This window comes from Anas acuta, chromosome 2, assembly GCF_963932015.1.
Source record: "Anas acuta chromosome 2, bAnaAcu1.1, whole genome shotgun sequence".
Classification (NCBI taxonomy): domain Eukaryota; kingdom Metazoa; phylum Chordata; class Aves; order Anseriformes; family Anatidae; genus Anas; species Anas acuta.
The window spans coordinates 65,182,425-65,200,187 of record NC_088980.1 but is presented as its reverse complement, the minus strand read 5'-3'; the positions used below and the strand labels follow the sequence as shown (position 1 = coordinate 65,200,187).

The 17,763-nt window shown below is 39.9% G+C and overlaps 1 protein-coding gene across 8 annotated transcripts in view; it reads right to left on the bottom strand.

Moving 5' to 3' along the window:
* The window catches only part of MYRIP (myosin VIIA and Rab interacting protein), a 219,818-nt gene extending 202,340 nt beyond the window's left edge, over positions 1 to 17,478 (bottom strand). For 4 of the 8 annotated variants that reach the window (XM_068670552.1, XM_068670557.1, XM_068670558.1 and 1 more), the window contains exons 1-2: positions 16,911 to 17,014; positions 4,391 to 4,540 (exon numbers count right to left, since the gene is read on the bottom strand). In XM_068670552.1, coding sequence (XP_068526653.1) covers positions 4,391 to 4,500 — 110 coding nt within the window. In that variant the 5' untranslated portion in view covers positions 4,501 to 4,540; positions 16,911 to 17,014. Of the gene's footprint in view, positions 1 to 4,390; positions 4,541 to 6,229; positions 6,354 to 16,564; positions 16,697 to 16,910; positions 17,015 to 17,339 lie in introns of those variants that run through there. The other 4 variants (XM_068670553.1, XM_068670554.1, XM_068670555.1 and 1 more) reach the window with 4 other exon arrangements.
* Positions 17,479 to 17,763: the final 285 nt, after the last annotated feature.

Genomic DNA, 17,763 nt, shown 5'->3' with positions numbered 1-17,763 from the left:
TCCCTTGAGGAGTTAATGAGCAGGCACAGGAAGCAGAACTGTGCCTACCTGCTAGAAGATATCAGAATTCTGGACAAGAATGTTCTTTGTGGTCTGCCCATGCTGTTCACTGGGGCAAAGGGCAGGCAGACTGACCTTAGGAAATCCCTTCTGACAACAGGTATTGATCAGCAGTTCACTTGCTGGAACTCTGAAGCCTGTGGAGAAGACGAGACCAATCTCCTACTCCCCTCTCCCCAGGAAAACAGCTTTAAAATGGCTTTGTTTGGACTGGAGGGGAGGAGGAAAGAAGGACAGCTTTGTTTTGTTTTTATTCAGGTATTTGATAATCTGCCACAGGAAGAAGGAACAAGAACTGATAAGCTGAATCAACAGATAGCTACCCAAATGTCAAACTTGGTATTTTGCCTGTTTGATATGACTCATATGGACAATATTTCTATTAACAGAGGTTAGGAGGAGTATAAAATTTTATCCACGACAAGACCCATGACACATACTGTGCATACACTGAAGCCTACTGTAGTCTCACAAGAAAAAGCATTGAACTGGTTTCTCAGTTTTGTCAGGTATGAGCATTTGTACCCTAAGAAGCCTCTTCACAGTCCTACTCATGCTCCAGTGAGCTACAGTGTGAAAGGGACAGAGAGGAAAAAGTATGTAAAAAAAGCAACACCTGATTTAAAAGGTTTCATCTTCTTCTACACAAGGCTCTATTCTAGGCCCTTACCAATTATGGGTAAAAGAAAATCGGAACAACCAGAATATAGAAGGCCTTCCAGTAAGCACGTATGTGTAATGTTTTCTGCAAGTAAAGCAATACTGGAGATTTGATCACGGACCAGTGAAATTCATCTTTACTACAGCTGAAAATGTAACTGCATTGTAACAGCAAAGCTGATTTTCACCAGCTAGCTATGACATACAGTATCAGGCACAACATGGCACTGTGTTCTGCCTGTGAGTGACAGTCAACTGACAACACTTCTCTCATGCTGTCCTGGTGACCCCACGTAACGTACGAGTTGCTTAACATGCTTATGACAACATGTCCATGTGGTACCAGAAGGTCAGTAATTTTTCCTTGTAATTCTGTTTTCCCATATGATTAAGACCAGTTGTTTAAACCAGGCAGACCCATGCCCTCACCCCCACAGAAACATTTTCCACCCATGCCCCATGCAAGTTTCCATAGTTTACCATGAAAATACCACCCCAGACATAGCTGATTTAGTATTCAATATGGGGATGGGAACTTCTGTCATTAAACGCTTATAGAAATACTGCTTATGTGGCTTAGCCCATGGCCTCCTGAAGCAAAGTAGGTAGAGTATCAGCACTGAGTTTCCTGCCTCACTGAATCCCTTCAACCCCTGCCCGCTTTCCCACCCGTCTAACTTTTTTCCCCCTTTACAGTTCTTCTGAACAGTAAATTCAGTATCAGCGCAGCACCTATCCTTCAATCTGTCCACATGGACAAAACATAACAAGTTAGGAACTGCTCCAAGCAGTAAGAAAATCCATCACTTTTTTCTTGTAAATTATTATTTTACTTTTAAAAACATTCTTACTTCACAGCAGCCCTGACCTGGAACAAATGGGCTAGCACATTGATAAATATAACAGTACCATAAAAACAAAACCAATGTGGGAATATATTTTGCCCACAGTGGAAGAGACCATAGATGACCAGAGATCACCTTCCTGGATGATCTGGAAGATTGTTGCCTTTTGTTTCCATTTACTGCTAGTGCATTCAATCTCATTTACACAACTGTTTGTGTAAAGAGGCCTATCTCACAAACATTTGGCTTTCTAAGCTCTAATAAGCTCTTCTGTGCTGTTTCTTTTCAAAAAGCAAACTGCAGACATGACACAGAAATCATACAGAGCAAAACATTAAAGGTTCAATCACACAGAGCAAAACATTAGAGGTTCAACCCTCATAACAGTCCAATCTTCCTCTTTGCTCACTCAGATACATGAAGTCTGAAATTCAAGATTAAAAATAGATTGTCCATGAGAAAACAAACCATTAGCATGTGCAGCAAATTTATTCTAAAAGCAAATTATAATAATTAGTATCCCAGTAGCCAACTGTAGTAGCCTGTAGAGCTTCTACGGTAGAGGTGAAGTACACAAAGCTGTACTACCACAACCCAGTAAAAAGCATGTATGCTAAGCAACTCAAACTGATCACCTACCTAATTTTGCCAGATCTGCCTGGTTTGCCTACTTCTGATTCACAGAAAAACAGGACCATCTATTTACAAGACTGTGTTATAATTTTAGCCTCAGTGACTGTGGATGATTACACCAACACTAAAGTAAATAAAAACATAGCACTACTGCCAAAGAACCATCACAATTGAAATAGAAAGATTATGGGTGAACAAGCAACAAAGAATAGTAAATATTCTTGATCTGATATCAGGCTGAGAGCCACAGGGGATAAAAAAACCAAACCAAAACAAAACAAACAAAACAAAACAAAAGCAAAAACAAAAACAAACAAACAACAACAACAAAAAAAACCACTTTGCACTGACAGGAAACAGCAAGGCATAACAAATCAACCACACTAATCACTAACTATATGAAGTTATCTTATTGTTATCTTCCTATTTTTACTTTTTTTAATCCACAAAATATACAGGAGCCAGTCTGGTAACACCAACACAAAGTGAGGAGAAAAATTTAAACTAGAGAACCACTACTAAAATTTCTCACTGTAGAGACTCAACTTTCTGCTTTGCAGCAGAAAATGCAAATGATGAGTGTGTCTTCTTGCATGTTTCATTTCATTTCAGTATTTACATAGCACCCATGTGAAGGATGACAAAATTTATATTACTGTATTACTGGGAGGAGAGCTTCAGTGTGCACAGGTTTTATTCATAAAAATATAAAAACAAGACCAAAACAAAAAAAAAACAACAAACAATCAAGAAAGGCCTTTGACTCCCCCCAAACTCAACTCTCATGAAGTTGCAGTGTTGCTTCAGTTCTTCTCAAAAGATGTATAAAGTCAAACTTCCCCAGGCTCTGAACTACTGCCTATGCTTTAGAAAGATAACAAATTTGATTAGCAGCACATCTATGAAAGTACTCAGACAGAAATATGCAATTGTCTCCACACATTCATTATATCATTTTGTCTATAGAATACATAAAAATAAATTAACATGTAACCAGTTGCAATGCTGTAGAAGACGTTGGTGTCTAGCTCTGAAACAGCTGCCTTAAAAGCACCTGCTGGGAGTAAAGATAAATTTCAGTTCCTGTGGCGTGTTATTTGACTCTTCAGCTCCTGCTAGCAAAGCAAGACCATCTATCAAGGCTTTCTGATCAACTTTCTGTGGGCATGCCTTACATCCTCCCCTGTCCTTCTCTCACTAGAGGATCTAGTTGTATAGAAGAGGAAAGATGCCCAGTGCTTGCTAGCTGCTGTATGCTTGCTCCCGGTAAGATAAAAAAGACACACAAATGAGGCAAGAGAAAGCCCCTGTAACTCACTCTCCTTAACCTGTCTCTATAATATCTCTCGGCTTTATTGTGAAGGACTAAAAAATAAATAAATAAAATTTCAATAAATAAATAAGTACAACCCATGACAAAACAGACAAGAAAACCCTTCTGAATGCCTTCTTCATCCAGTCTTTCTTCCCAGCAACAAGCTTGCACTACCAATCCAAGCAAGAAGTCTTACAGCACATTGAAAATTAATCAGGCCTATGATGCAAGTCTTCTCTTGTTACTGATGTACCAAGTAGTTTCAGAAAATAATAGAAAATACGTGACAACGAGAGGATTTCCCTCAGTTCATCATTGCACATAACATATACACCTAGTTTCACATTAATTTCAGTCATCTTCCTGCTCTGCTGACTTCAGAATGGTGGTATATAATAAAGAAACAGGTATCTGTTATGAGTAGTATAAGAGAATGTGCATTTGCTAACTAAAATATAAAATACCACGATGTGTTCAAAGAAGGTATTAAACAAAAAAGAGAATTCAAGAATATATTGTTGAAACTACAGGAAAAGTAATGCATCCAATTCCTGTCTCCGCCAGTAGCCCCCCTTGTCACACACTGAAGTTCCAGGGCCGAAAGTTTCATTTACTTTCTTCTGGGTTGTTTCTGCTTGCAATCATTTTGTGTTTACTGAAAGCAAAGTTAAGTTATCAGTATAATGGATAGCACCCTACTGTTTATTTTTGGGGAAAGAGATGGGTTGAGTTTCTTCACCTTCAGATGTTTGCATATAGACAAAGTATCTGAATAGAAGAAAAGCATGCCAAAACAGCTGTGTTCTTCAGCTTCTCCACAGAACAGGTTGTAATGGTCCAGAACAACTAATAATTCTAACCACGTTTTAAATCTTACCTCAGCCTTTCTTCTTCTTTCTTACGAAGGCTGAAATCTCGCTGAACCACCTGCAGCACATGCTCAGCTTCTTCATCAGTCAAGCCAGAAAGATCCAGTTTTCTCCCCATTATATACTCTGCACTGGATGTGAACAACTATGAGGAATATCTGAAAACAAAACCAGCAACAAAACACAACATAAATTGAAAGTACTGATATTTTTCCCCGAGTGTGTTAAAATCACAGGTACATCTCTGCAACACAAAGTTTCTGCCATAAATATTAGAGAAGAAAATGATTCGCTGCAGAACTGTTTTTTTTTTTTTTAACATCCTATGTGTTGAGAGTAATCACCCTCAAATTTAAAATGAAATGCAAGAGATCTATTATTTGTGATATTAAATATTGAAAGAAGACTGTAATATTGCCCTCAATGAGAAATACATTAAAATGACTGAACTGAAATTAGGTTTAGAAATTTCTTAAGATTTTATGCCAGCAGTTTGCAAAACTTTGCAAAATGCAACCCCTGAAGCTGTGCATGAACCAAGAACAAATTATTCTATAGCAATCACAAGTGTTTGTACTACCAACTAAGGATCAGGAATTATTTTAAAACACCATAAAAAAAAAAAAAAAAAGAGTAAGTGTAGATATTTCAAACACTTTTCCCAGAGCTACTGGAAAGATTTAGATGTACCTAGCACCACAGTATCATTATTTCCCCTTCCTGTGAAAGGCAACTGGATAAAAAAGTGGTCAATGTTATGTGTGAATAGAAGGTATTATGAAGTTTTAATTAGAGCTTTAGACCATTTATGAATTAATGAATTATCATCAATTTGTTCCAATTTATTTTCTCATGATCTAATTGTGTTGAAAATTAGTAAATTCAGCTCTGAGAATTAATTTCTACAATTTGATTTATAGAGTTATTTGAGTAATCATAAAGGTATCCATCTCCACATTAAGTTACAGTTTCAGAAACAGCACAGTTTTCATAGTTCTTTTATGAGTTCCTCACAATGTAGATATAATAATTAAGAATAAAAGTTCTTATACTGTACCAAAGAGGTAAATATTACTTAGCATCAAGTAAGTGTTCCAAATAATAAAGTGATATATACAAAATATAGTCTATTGGTACAGACTAGCAGTCTGTGATTCACCTGTCACTGCTGACTGCCAACATATATTAGATGGGGAAAATTTACACCTAAGTTCTGCGATACACGTGCAGCCCCTCTACCTCTGATTTCTATGGGTTGGCGAGGACTTGATCTCAAGTCTATTTAGAATCACCAGATACTATAAATAAAACACATGAAAATCAGTATGTAAATAGAAGACTCAGTCTGCATCCCAATATGCCATTAACCTCTAAAGAACTTGGTTTTTGCTTTGTTTTGTTTCCTCCAGGAAATTATTTTTCTTCACATTGTCAAATCACCTCTGATCTAGGAGTATCACAGGAGTATATAAATATTTATAAACAATGCTCAAATATCTTTTTCAGTAGATCCAGATTATGCAATGGAAATATACAATGGCAAACTCCCTATAGAAAGAGTTACCAGGAAAACAAGTCCCACCAAATAGTTTCTCAGCCTAAAATAACTTCTAGCCTTAATTGAAATTACTTGAATGAGGCTGTTCAGATGTTTGCCTTCATTACTAGTACTTCTTTACTAAGTATCAGTTTGAATTCAAAAGTTAAGCTCTCAGAGAAATTACAGTGAATAATATGATTCCCTAGAAAACTTCTCAACAAATTAACACATTGTAACAAAAAAGCCTAGGCTTACAATACTTGATTGTGTATTGTTTGTATAATACTCTAAACTCAGTACTACTTACAGTCTGGTTTAAATCTAATTAAAACTTCCACATTGAAGACATTTCTTGAAATTAGCCCCTTCTAAACAAACAAAAGAGACAAACCAAAATAAAATGTTTTTAAGAAGTGCAAATAACATTTCTGCATTTTAAGACAGACAAGGGCATCAACACAAGAAATGAAGACAAGTAACACATTTCCTTGTCACTCATATGAGAGCTAAATTGTTTGGGGTTGCAGTCAGCAGAAGATTAGCAGTACATGAGGGTGGGAGGAAAAACCCACAAACCACCTTCCCCACCCCCCTTTTTTTTTTTTTTTTAAGTACTTAAAACAGATCCTATGTATGGAAGAGAGCCAAATGACAAAGTTAATTATACAAATGACCGTAGTGATTATTGTAGAACAGAGATACCTATTTTACTTTAATGCTGCAGTGAAGCATTAAAGCACTAGCAAGGTTAGGGTTAGGGGTTAACCCTAACCCCACACTAGCAAGACTGCAGCTGGACTCTGTGTTCACTTCTGGGCTCCCAAGCACAAGCAAGATAGGGACTTACTGGCTCAAACTCAGCACATAGCCACAGAGATGTTGAAGGGCTGAAGCACCCTACATGTGAGGAGAGGCTGGAGTGCTAGGACTGTTCAGCCTGGAGAAGAGATGTTTCAAGGGGGCTTATAGCGTGCATCTGGAAGACATCCCTCCAATACCCTGGTGCTGCAGACAAGAATGCCCTACATATTCCACTTACAAGCAAATTTGCATTGAGATTTCAAGCAATTTGACAATGCAGTATCCTTTTTGATTTGAGATGTTGTTCCTATGCATTAATAAAATGTGATACTGGAGGAGCCAATCTCATAAACTCATTCAACCCAGCTACTTGCAACTGAAATATTTCACATAAAATACCTTTCCCTCGCCTGTTCTCAGTTTTAGAGTTCACCAAACTGAACACTAGAGCTTTCCTACTTTGCTCAGCTACTTTACTACTTCAGGTATTTTTCTAGGTAGAAAATTGTGAAGAAAAAGCACGCTAGCAATTATATCTTTGACTCTGTCACCAACCAGCACATCTTTATGAGTCCTGACACCAGTAGACTGTTGGGACTTAAGTAATCCTACTCAATCTGTCTTGTCATTATAGTTGGGCATTATGTCAGTTTCTGCAGAAGCCTTCTAGAACCATAAGAAATCTTTTTTCTAACCCTAAAGGTGAAGATTTTGACCATTTAACATGTACAAGACAGAAGACAAGCACTTTCTACACAGCAGAGATCCTTCACTGTAGTCCATATTTAAAATAATCATATTAAAAATTTTGTTTAATGTATGTCCCAAAGAAGTAATAACATTGAAACAAATGTAGTATAATAACCTTTTGCTGACAATGTAAATGTCCTACAATATATAACATCTAAAGCATATTAAGGCACACACTTTATTTGCTGACAAAAATAAGCCCCAGGTGTTGAAAGTGTAAGGAAGTTCTTGGTTTTGGAATTATCTCAACACAATTGAGCAAAACAGACTTTATCCAAAAGAAATCATTTAAAGAACACTACTGTCCAAAGTCACTTCAACCACAGCTAGTACATCATTAAACCTAAGATGAGGCATAATCATAATTGATCAGAAATTTCTTAATTTTTTAAGACTCCAATAAAGTCTAGATGCTGCAGTAAACAGCACTAGGCATATTCTTTCCTTTTCACTGGAAACAAACTAATGTCCCAAAATAATGAGATGGGAAAACAAACTCATTGGAAATACAAAGCCACCTCTTCAGCTGAAAAATAAAGTATGGTCAAGCTGACTTCAACATGAGGACTTGTATCTGGTGTGCCACAGCTTAAATCAGACATAAAACAAAGATCTCATGAAAGAGGATGTTATTCTTTATGTCCAAAATGATTTTAACTGAGATTTACTGCACATATTTCCTGGTCTATAACCAAGCTAAAAAATTATCTTCCTTTCGGCCTTGCAGTAATCTTACATGAGATTTAGATGACTGAAGAACTTGCAAGTCCCTCAGCAATGTTAGGTTTGTTTCACTGGGGATAGGGGTAAAGCAGCAGGTTTTGAAAGGAACCATGAAGTTCTTTTGTTTCCTCCTAGAAGTGTTCCCTATTAATGCAAGTTATCACTATAACTGTGTGTTATTTGTTTAAGAGTACTGGAACATACTATAGTAAGGGAAATAGTAAATCTTAAAGGTCAAAGGTTAGCACTGTGTTTTTCTACATGTCAACCTTTTTATGAAATAAATAGGAGTTTCATATTCTTCTTGCTCCCGTATCTTATATTAGCTTAAGTACTGAGTATGAAGTACAAAAGCTCTACTAAAATCACATTTTATTTTAAAAAGACTGGCATCTCTCACCTGTAGGCAAGAGCCAGACAAAGGCAGAACACAGCATATTAAACTGTTTCTAAAAACTAGAAAACTACTTTGTTTAAATAGTAAATAAATGTTTTTACAGGATGAAGACCAGATATTAAATTGGAGGACTTCATTTCTGTCATCTACATTTGACAGATTAAAAGAAAAGATGAATGCCATTACAAAAAAAATAATCTTCATAATAAATCATGGTCATTTTATACCTATGAACCAAACCTACAGCTGATACACAAGCATAAACACCAGTGGAAATTCAAACGTGATATAACAGCCAAATTCCTTGACCAGAATAATCTTCTCACTGGCAACAGTGAACTCCTAAAGGAGAGACTGATCCAAGATGTGGCCCTACACTTGAGAAAGATCACAGCTCTCCTGGCATATATTTTTAGCATGTATTTCACTGTCATTTGCTTTCTAGTTCCTGTATACTCTCATTTCACTTCAGTCTCATCTTCCACTGTTTATGTTAAATTTAGGCAAACAACGTTCAGCCTTATTTTCTCTAGTTAGCAGCAACTGTCTTATGAAAGAGCGTGTAGTAGTGATGATCAGTCTGACAGCATTCTGGCTGTGAGAGACAGATTGTTACTTCTCCCAAAACGAGGAAGACAGCTTAGCAAGAAAGACAAAATTGGAGCAGTAATGCGCTGAGACACAATTGTACCTTAGATGATTGGCCTCTCTTCCACATGCCTTCCATGCAAAGCATGAAATGCAGCTCATTACCCTAACGGACTGTCAACAAGCCCCAGGTGAATAACCACAGGTCTGGGAGAAAGCCAGCATGCGGAGTTAGGTAGGGCATGCAACTGGTCTCAAAGAGCCCAACACATTTAGATGTTTGTACAGCTCTAAGCAGGAGACAGCAAGAGCTTCCTGCTGGGTGCCTGACCCACACAGTGGGACCCTAAGCTCCCCGCACAGAGAACAGCAGGCTGCTCAATGGGGCTGTTTCCTTTCTTCTACCCTCCCACCAAAACCCACACGATGGCACGCACACACAAACACAACCAGCACACAGGTCTTCACACTGCACTTTCTAAGCTTGACCTAACAGGAGAAAAATACTAAACAAACAGCTCATTTACATTCCTGCCTCTCTCCTGAGCATTAGCATTAGAGTGAGGACTGCAGAAATGCACTTACCCACCTGGGTTGCACCGTGCATGCCACAACCTTCTCCCATGACACCTGTCAGTCTCAGCATCACACAATCAATGGCCATGCAGTGAGCTACAGAGATCGCAGGGAGATGAAAGAAAGAGCAGATCCTCCTTTGTTCCTTCACAGAACTGATGGCAGTTTGTATCTTGTTTTAAAAGACAGAGAAGATGGGAGAATTTGCCTTATCTGTGTGACAGTAATACGTGGAAAAAGGCTCAGGTTCAATGCCACATTGAGCCAAGGAATGTTCAAATAGATACTCTTCCACAGGGAGGGAAATAAATATCTAATCTTGAGAGGTTAAACAGAAGCATTTTCCACCTTGTATGCTTTTAACTCTGCAAAAAGTAATATAAAACTCATTCATGAAGAAAGGCATATGAGAGAACACAAGTCAGAATATCCCCATGCAGATCCGTGTTTCAGATGCTAACATCCCATCTTCTGGAAGGCCTAAGGAAACTGAATGATAAAGAAGGTCCAATACCATATAAGCTGGAGAGTGGCACGTGACAAACATAATTTAAAGTTAAACACTTTCTCTAGTACCACAGAAATCACTATTTCAAAGAACAGATACATATGAGCAACCTACAGAAAAAAAAAATCAATAAGCTAGCCAAGAAAGCATAGATCCATGAAGGCAATTCTTATAAGTTCAAGATACCAAACCACCGTTACTATATAAGGCAGTGGTAAGATCTCTCATCTGATTTATTCATAACTTTAATCTAGGGAAGGAAACACTGAAAGGAAAAGTGAAGCTTTTGTAAGACCTCAAACAGCTCTGGAAGCACCACACATTTCATATCTGCATAGGAATTTAATTTTGCATTTTAATAAAACAGGAAAATCATTATAATAAATTATGAATCTCATCATAACTTGAAACCTATATAAGTTACAAAAGTAAACAATTAAATGTATTGTTCACTACCAAAATATCTAGACCAACCAATAAACACACCACAGATATACTTTGAATATCCTACATGATAAAATGGACTTTGCCCCCACACCATATGTTATTTTAACTGACACCTTACACCCCTCTTACTAAATATCATTCATTTGAATATCCTTAAATTTTAACCAAGAACTGATCTTTGACTGAGAGAATCTTTTTGTAGGACTGGAATCAGAAATTTGGGTTTTCAGGGGTAAGAAAATACTTCCAGCAGCAGCTGCCACATTAATACAGTGTTCTCTAATAGTGCCAGATGTGAAAACAAATTTAATACAGTAAATCATGACTAATTCAAACCACTAACAGGAAAACCCACTGCAAATTACTGCATTTTACAGATTAGCAAGTAAATGAACAAAGTAAAAAAACAACAACAACAAAAAACCACATCATAAGGCTGTGCCTTCTGCATTCACCCTGACATCTGCAAAGTGCTTCTAGCCCTGATTTATGCTATAGCAAACAAGAATGCTAAGAGTTATGGCAGAGCAGAGTGACATCTGTAAAGCCACATGTCCCAGTTCACTGAGATTTGGTGATGAGCTGCAGTTGGTCGACACATAACTTATGCACCACACATGGAAAAAAGGTTTTCAGAAGCAGGCTGTCTTTGAATTTTTTAGATAAACATTTGTTAAGAGATATAAAACAAGAGTAAAATAAAACCAGAGCTGTAAAGAGCCTCTGAAAACTGAACTGGAGGCTGGGTTAATCTTTCAGGTGGGAGCATTAATGGTTTAGTTTGTCACCACAGATTTGACACTGGGACCTAAGCACAGTGTGGAGTAGAAGAGACATTGGCTTTGGACGTGAGCTTGGCTACTCTTACACATTAACATGGCACAATGTGGAATTACCCTGTTATCTGGCCAGAAAGTACACGCCTGAACTTCTCAAGTTTATACAAACAAAGAACATTTACGTTCAAGTATAAGACCCAGTCAGGCATTTGCTGGAGTCAAAGACCAACTTCACAGTCATGTTTTGACTCCTGGCTCACTCATATTTGACTCCAAACTGGAGCAGCCATGCTGTTTAGATTAGGGAACCAAAAGAGTTCATCCTCTTACATGCTTAGAGAATCAGCCAGACAGCACATAGACACCTTTATTCCATCCTTCTTGGGTCTCACAGTGACTATTATCTGGTCAACTTAACAATTACATTATTAAGCCACCACCTTTAGGGGCAAGCTGGGATACCTCTATACCCAATTAACTTGCTTTTTTTCTCTTTTACTCCCCCTGCCCCCTTTTTTTTATTGATCCCTTTATCAAGGTCTACTCTCAAAATTGTAAGCAGCATTACCAGTACACTGAAAAAGCACACTTCTACATGAACACCAGCTTTTCAAATACCTAGAAAATTACAGTTTCTAGTCCCCTATGTTAGCTTCTCCAAATTTTTAGATTATCCTGTATCCTTCATGGGTCTTATGGATCTTGATAAAACATTGACACCAGTTTCCCAATTGAAAGCATATTCTTACGTATTTTTCAGCTACCACAACTACGTAGCATATTTCTACAGAAGAGGCGCAGACCACTTAATCACACATAAAATCCAAGTCCACAGTATTTCCTCCATTGATTGCCCTCTTTTTGAACTGTGATATTAACTACTAACTTGGAAGAGGAATCTAAAGCCTTATCATTAAATGTTAGAATAGAAAGGGGAAGGAGGAAGGATAATCAGCCTGACCTTCCTCTAGAGCTGAATTGGTTTCTTCATGATTTGGGACTCAATCTATTTCTTTTATTCTTTTGTTAATCAACATACAGACAAGTTTTGGCACTGACTTTTAGATCAAACCTGACATAGATTGTAGAAGACAAAGTGTATCTTTTAGAATCCTTCTGAAAGCTCTTTCAATTGCTTTTAAAATCTGGTGTTGTTCCAATTCATCCACAAGAGTTGTTAACTTAAAACCTATTTGTGGTCTGTCATACAGATGTCAAAGCACTTAGGACTGCTAGTTGTCAGTGTTGAAAGAACGGCACACTAAGCAGTCTTGGGGATGACCAGTGAAGGGGGGAGGGATCGGTTCTCTTGGCAGAGGGGCATGGAATAAACCTCTTGCAAGATTTACAATGGTTAGAAAAGAACGTACGCTGTGCAACTTGAGGTATTCCAGGACAGTATTACCTATATGTCTGTCAACAGCACTTAAATCATATGCTGAGCATCCATACCACAGCAATTAGCAATAATGGCACAACCCACCAGCACTTTTCTATTTGAACTGCATTGTGCCACAGCATCCTGTTCACACAGCCCAAAAAGGGAGAGAAGAAAATTGTGTTAAAGTGACCTTTTGTATCAGAGGTAATGCCTAATGAGCAAAGAAGTTCTTCTTGTATTAGTTTCAGAGATGATAAAACACCTCATTGCAAGAGCAGAACAGATAACTTTTTATTAAATTTACTCCTCAAGCTGTAAACATGTTTTGCTTTCTTTTCTTTCCAGAAGAAAAACAACAGATTATGTCCTGTCTTCTCCAGGAACAGAAAGTTAGATTACAACAGCAGATCTACATCTTATTCTGCATGCAAGGGGGCTGACAGTGTTGGTAAGGGAGTGTTTTGTTATTAAAGAAGAAAAGCATACAACGATTTCAGGTGTTTTCCTGGCTTCAGGGCTTATTCAAACCAGTAGGAACGTAATGGACTTCAACAACCTTTGCACAAGGCTCTACATTTCCGACTGCAACAACAAGAGACTCATGTCTCATTTCCTACAGTAAACTACCTCAGCACCCTTTGAACAGACTTAATGCAGACAGTTTCTGGATCGAGTCAGTTACCTGCTTATTTTTCTCCATCAACAAGCAGTATCTGTTTCTGGATGCTACCCTGCAACAGAAGATTTTTTTGGAACTGCTGTTCCAAAAGTTCTGTGCAGCACAACTTGAGCTTGGGTCTTCAGCAGGTAGGGCAAGCTAGAGCCTCCCTGCCTGCCAGCCAATATCAGCAGAAGTCAAAAAAACTACTTAATTGATTACCACGAGTCAACTTCAGACAACGCCAATGAAAACGTCTCATTTGAAAGATTAATCTCCACAGTGTTTTTTTCATCCACTCCAGTAGGCGATATTTTATTTCAAGGTGTACTTTGCCTTGGACAATCCAAAATTAATTTCTTGCAGTAATATTTTATCTTAAAACAATCAGGAGATAACTGCAATAATCTGAACATCAAACATCAATTTTAGTTTTTCTTTTATGACCATCAATAGGTAAAAAAAAAAAGCACACAGGTAATAGGAAGTAAAAGGAAGTCTTGTTTCCTTGAACTTGCTCAGGAGCTAGTGGGTCAGTACAAATTTGCACAACAAAGGTTTTTGTTAGCATGACATTCTTCAGAAATAAATTTTAAAAATAAGAAATAGAGAAATCAGAATTGCCCTGCTGTTGAACTGTAATGCATATTGGTCCAGAAAATTAACGTGTTCCTAGAATGATATTTATAAGAATTTAAAAGCCTGTGCTTACAATAATGCTGAAGTTAGGCTATGACCAGTCAAGACATTATGGTCCTTATACTCTACTAATACTACACTAATGCTGTTAGGTGATTCATTGCTGCTTTCCACTACAGTGTTTATTCATTTGTTTTCAGGACATAGAAATTTGAAGAACTTTATTTACTGAAAATAAAGTTACAGAAAAATACTATGCTTTTTTTTTTTTAAGCATTCTTAAAAAACAAAGAAACACGGTAACACAAATTTCTACTGAAAGTTAACTAGCAAACAGGTCATAATCACCAGTTTACACCACATGAATGACAGATCCTAATAGCGTGGGTGTCACATGTAAGGTGTCAAATTGAGGTCTCCTCTCAATAAAGTTTGGAGATATGTATCTTTGCCCAATCTCACAAAGATATGCATAAAACGAGACCATGTCTTGAAATCTTCTTTAGCCCTCCTACTAAATTTCCTGTTTATACTATATATCGGCCAAGTTTCTTTGATAATTTGAGCAACAATGCAGGGTGCTTCCCTCCACTTTGCAACGCAGCAGTTACCATCCTCCTCAAGTCCAATAAGTTTCTTCTGAAAGTACACTGTTCCAAATCTATAAATATAAAAAGCTTGAGGCTGAGGGTAGTTTATTTTCTGTCTCTCAGCGGTTCAGTAGTAAGCCAGAAGCCTTTATCATCTCTATGTATTTATCTAGTAATTAACCTACGTGGACCCAAAACAAAAGCAAATACAGCACTCTACATAAAGTTGAGTTAGTTCACTCAATCAATGGGTTTTCCTGAAGAGAAAAATTGTCCCTATGGATCTCTGCTTGACTTGTTTCTTTCTACTTATCCAACTCTCTGAGGGCAAGTTAAGGCAGTTTACACTGCCAAACTGCAGTTTCTAATCTGATAACAATAGGTCATGTTAATGTTGGCAGCAACACAAAGGAGTCACATTGTCATACAGTTGTGCTGTTTATGAACAATAGCCCTTTTGGTATATACAGCCTTTCTTCAGCATCAGCCAAGCATTGTTCGGGACTTTTTTACTTGTTTAAGTACAAGTTCTTCAAGTGTTCTGTTTACTGTGACTATGAAGTCAGAAAGATGAATTTTTACCATGCTCATAAAGTTGGGTACACCCTAAATAACCAAAAAGCCTGGTTGAGTAATCAACTGTCAATACACTCAGCTATATTCATCAGGTTAGGCTGGAAGCAGGAAACGAACTCAGGAAAATAAATAGAAGTTTTAATTTTGCTTTTGTCTTGCTCTAGAGTATGATCGTGTATCACCCCTAGATAGCACTAGTTAGGACGAAGGCAGTCTGTTAAAAAGCATTAACCTGTCTGAAAGGATGGTATTGTGTCACATGAATCGGAAGCAGCTTCAAGATGCAAGTCCTGTAACAGAGGCAGAGCTCTTCATGAAGCATCTCTCATCATGGGGGCAACTGGGGTGGAATCAACTTCTGAGAGTTCTCACAGGCAATTCATGTATTGCAGCTGTTGAAAATGATACTCTACTGTTTGTGTCTGCTGCATGCGTTGTGCCAAGCTATCTAACAAATTCCACAGGAAGGCTACAGAATTGCTGCATACATTTTTGTATCAGCACATGTGTACTGATGCCTTAAGCCTGAGTGTTCAATCTGGTACCTAAGTAATGATGGGTAAAGCAGGAGGCTGAAAGACCCAGTAGAAGATAACCTTCTCAAGCAGATGATGCTGTAACAGAGCTACATGAAGAGCTAGAAGGGACCAGCAAGCACTATGGTTTGACAGTTAGCCACAGGGACAGTCAGTGGTTTCAATGCAGCTCACAGTGAACCGGTACCACCATTAATAAGCGAGTGAAAAAAACCAAACACCTGTCTAGCCTGATGACCGCTCCCTCAAAGTCAGAGAAACATCTGGTAATACAAGAACCAAACAATCTTTCCCTCCTTTCTCTCTCTAGCCTTCCAGAAAAGGGTTATCAGAGGAATGAGTAAAAGCCTTTATTCCCAAATCCTTGCTGTGCCTATTCTAAAGAACTCCAGGCTCCAGAGCATGACAGCTACCCACATCTTCAGAAAAGCAGGAAACAGTGGAACGGCACATATAAGGCTAAAACCCAACATCTGTCAACATACATATCGCCAGACATGGCTAACATTCCCGGGAACATGCTTCAGGAGGGATGCACGCGCATTCCAAGGCATTTTATGACCGAACACGGTTACATTAAACTGAAACCCAACACAAACCACAGCATACCACGTAGCCCTACTTAATTAGATTCCCCACAAAGAGTCAGCCTAAGCCATATGGTATTTTCCTCGTGAGTTGCGATAAACTGACCTTGATACTAGGAAAACGCATGCTCTTCACCCCGAGGCATACATTACCAGCGCGGAGTCCCGCGATGCTCCGGCAGGGAGGGGAGGCAGGCACAGCGCCCCCGCCGCGCCGCACCCACACCCTCGGTGCTCTCGGAGAAGTTAACGAAGAGTAAAATCCCCCGTTAACAAAAACAACAACGCCGCGCTCCAGCAGCCGTTCCGCCGGCAGAGCGCCGCGGACAGCCGGCTGGCGATGCAAGCGAGCCGGCTCCTTCCCTGTACGCGCATCCCCGAGCGCCGGTGCCCGCAGGAAGGCAGGGCGGTGGCAAGGACCCCTGGGGGGGCGTCCGGCCTGCGGTACTCACCCGGGGGCTGCAGCAAGATGGAACACTGGCACAGTGCCACGTCGGCGGGGCTGCGGACCCCTGGAGGGGGGGTATGGGGAATCGCCGGGCACGGGCACGGGCACGGGCACGGGCACGGGCACGGGCACGGGCACCCCGCTCCGGGGAGAAGCCGCAGCCGCTGCTGCTGTGCGGCCGCGCGGCTCACCGACACCTGCCCGGGCGCCGCCGCCGCCGCCAATGGCCGGGCGGGGGCCGGGCGGGAGGCGGGGTGGAGGCGGGGGGACCGGGGTAGGGGGGGGAGCGGGCGCCGCAGGGAGGGGCTGGGTGCCGGGTACCGGGTACAGGGATGGAGGCCGCGAGTGCGGGGCAGGGAGGGTCCCCGCAAGTTCCGCAGCACTGCTGGGGTCTGTGAGCCGCATCGCTGGGGGATCCGCGCACCGCGCCCACCTTCCAGGTTGCTCAAGGTTCCTTCCCTCTAGCTCCAGCGTGTGCCCAGGGATCAGCAGCGATCCTGGCCATGTCGTAGCGTGGTTTCTCAACCCTTGCCCTGTCCTGCCACAAACACGCGTTCGAAATGACCGCAGAGGGTCATCTTGGCGGCTTGCCCGCAGCGAGAGAGCTTCTTCGCCAAATAAAGCAGGGGAAGGCAAGCAGATGCTGCCAGGTGGTTCTTGTTTGAGCCTTTCTGTGAGTACCGCACGCAGGCCGTGCGTGGAGATGTCTTCTGAAAATGAGGCCAGAGGTACAAACCGACAGAGGCGCTGCCGTAGGGATTCGGTGCTCTGGAGAATCCTAATGAAGATATGCCATCGTCATCCATTCAAGTGATCAGTGCGTCACTGCTGTAGTGCGACCGTGCGTTTTACACATC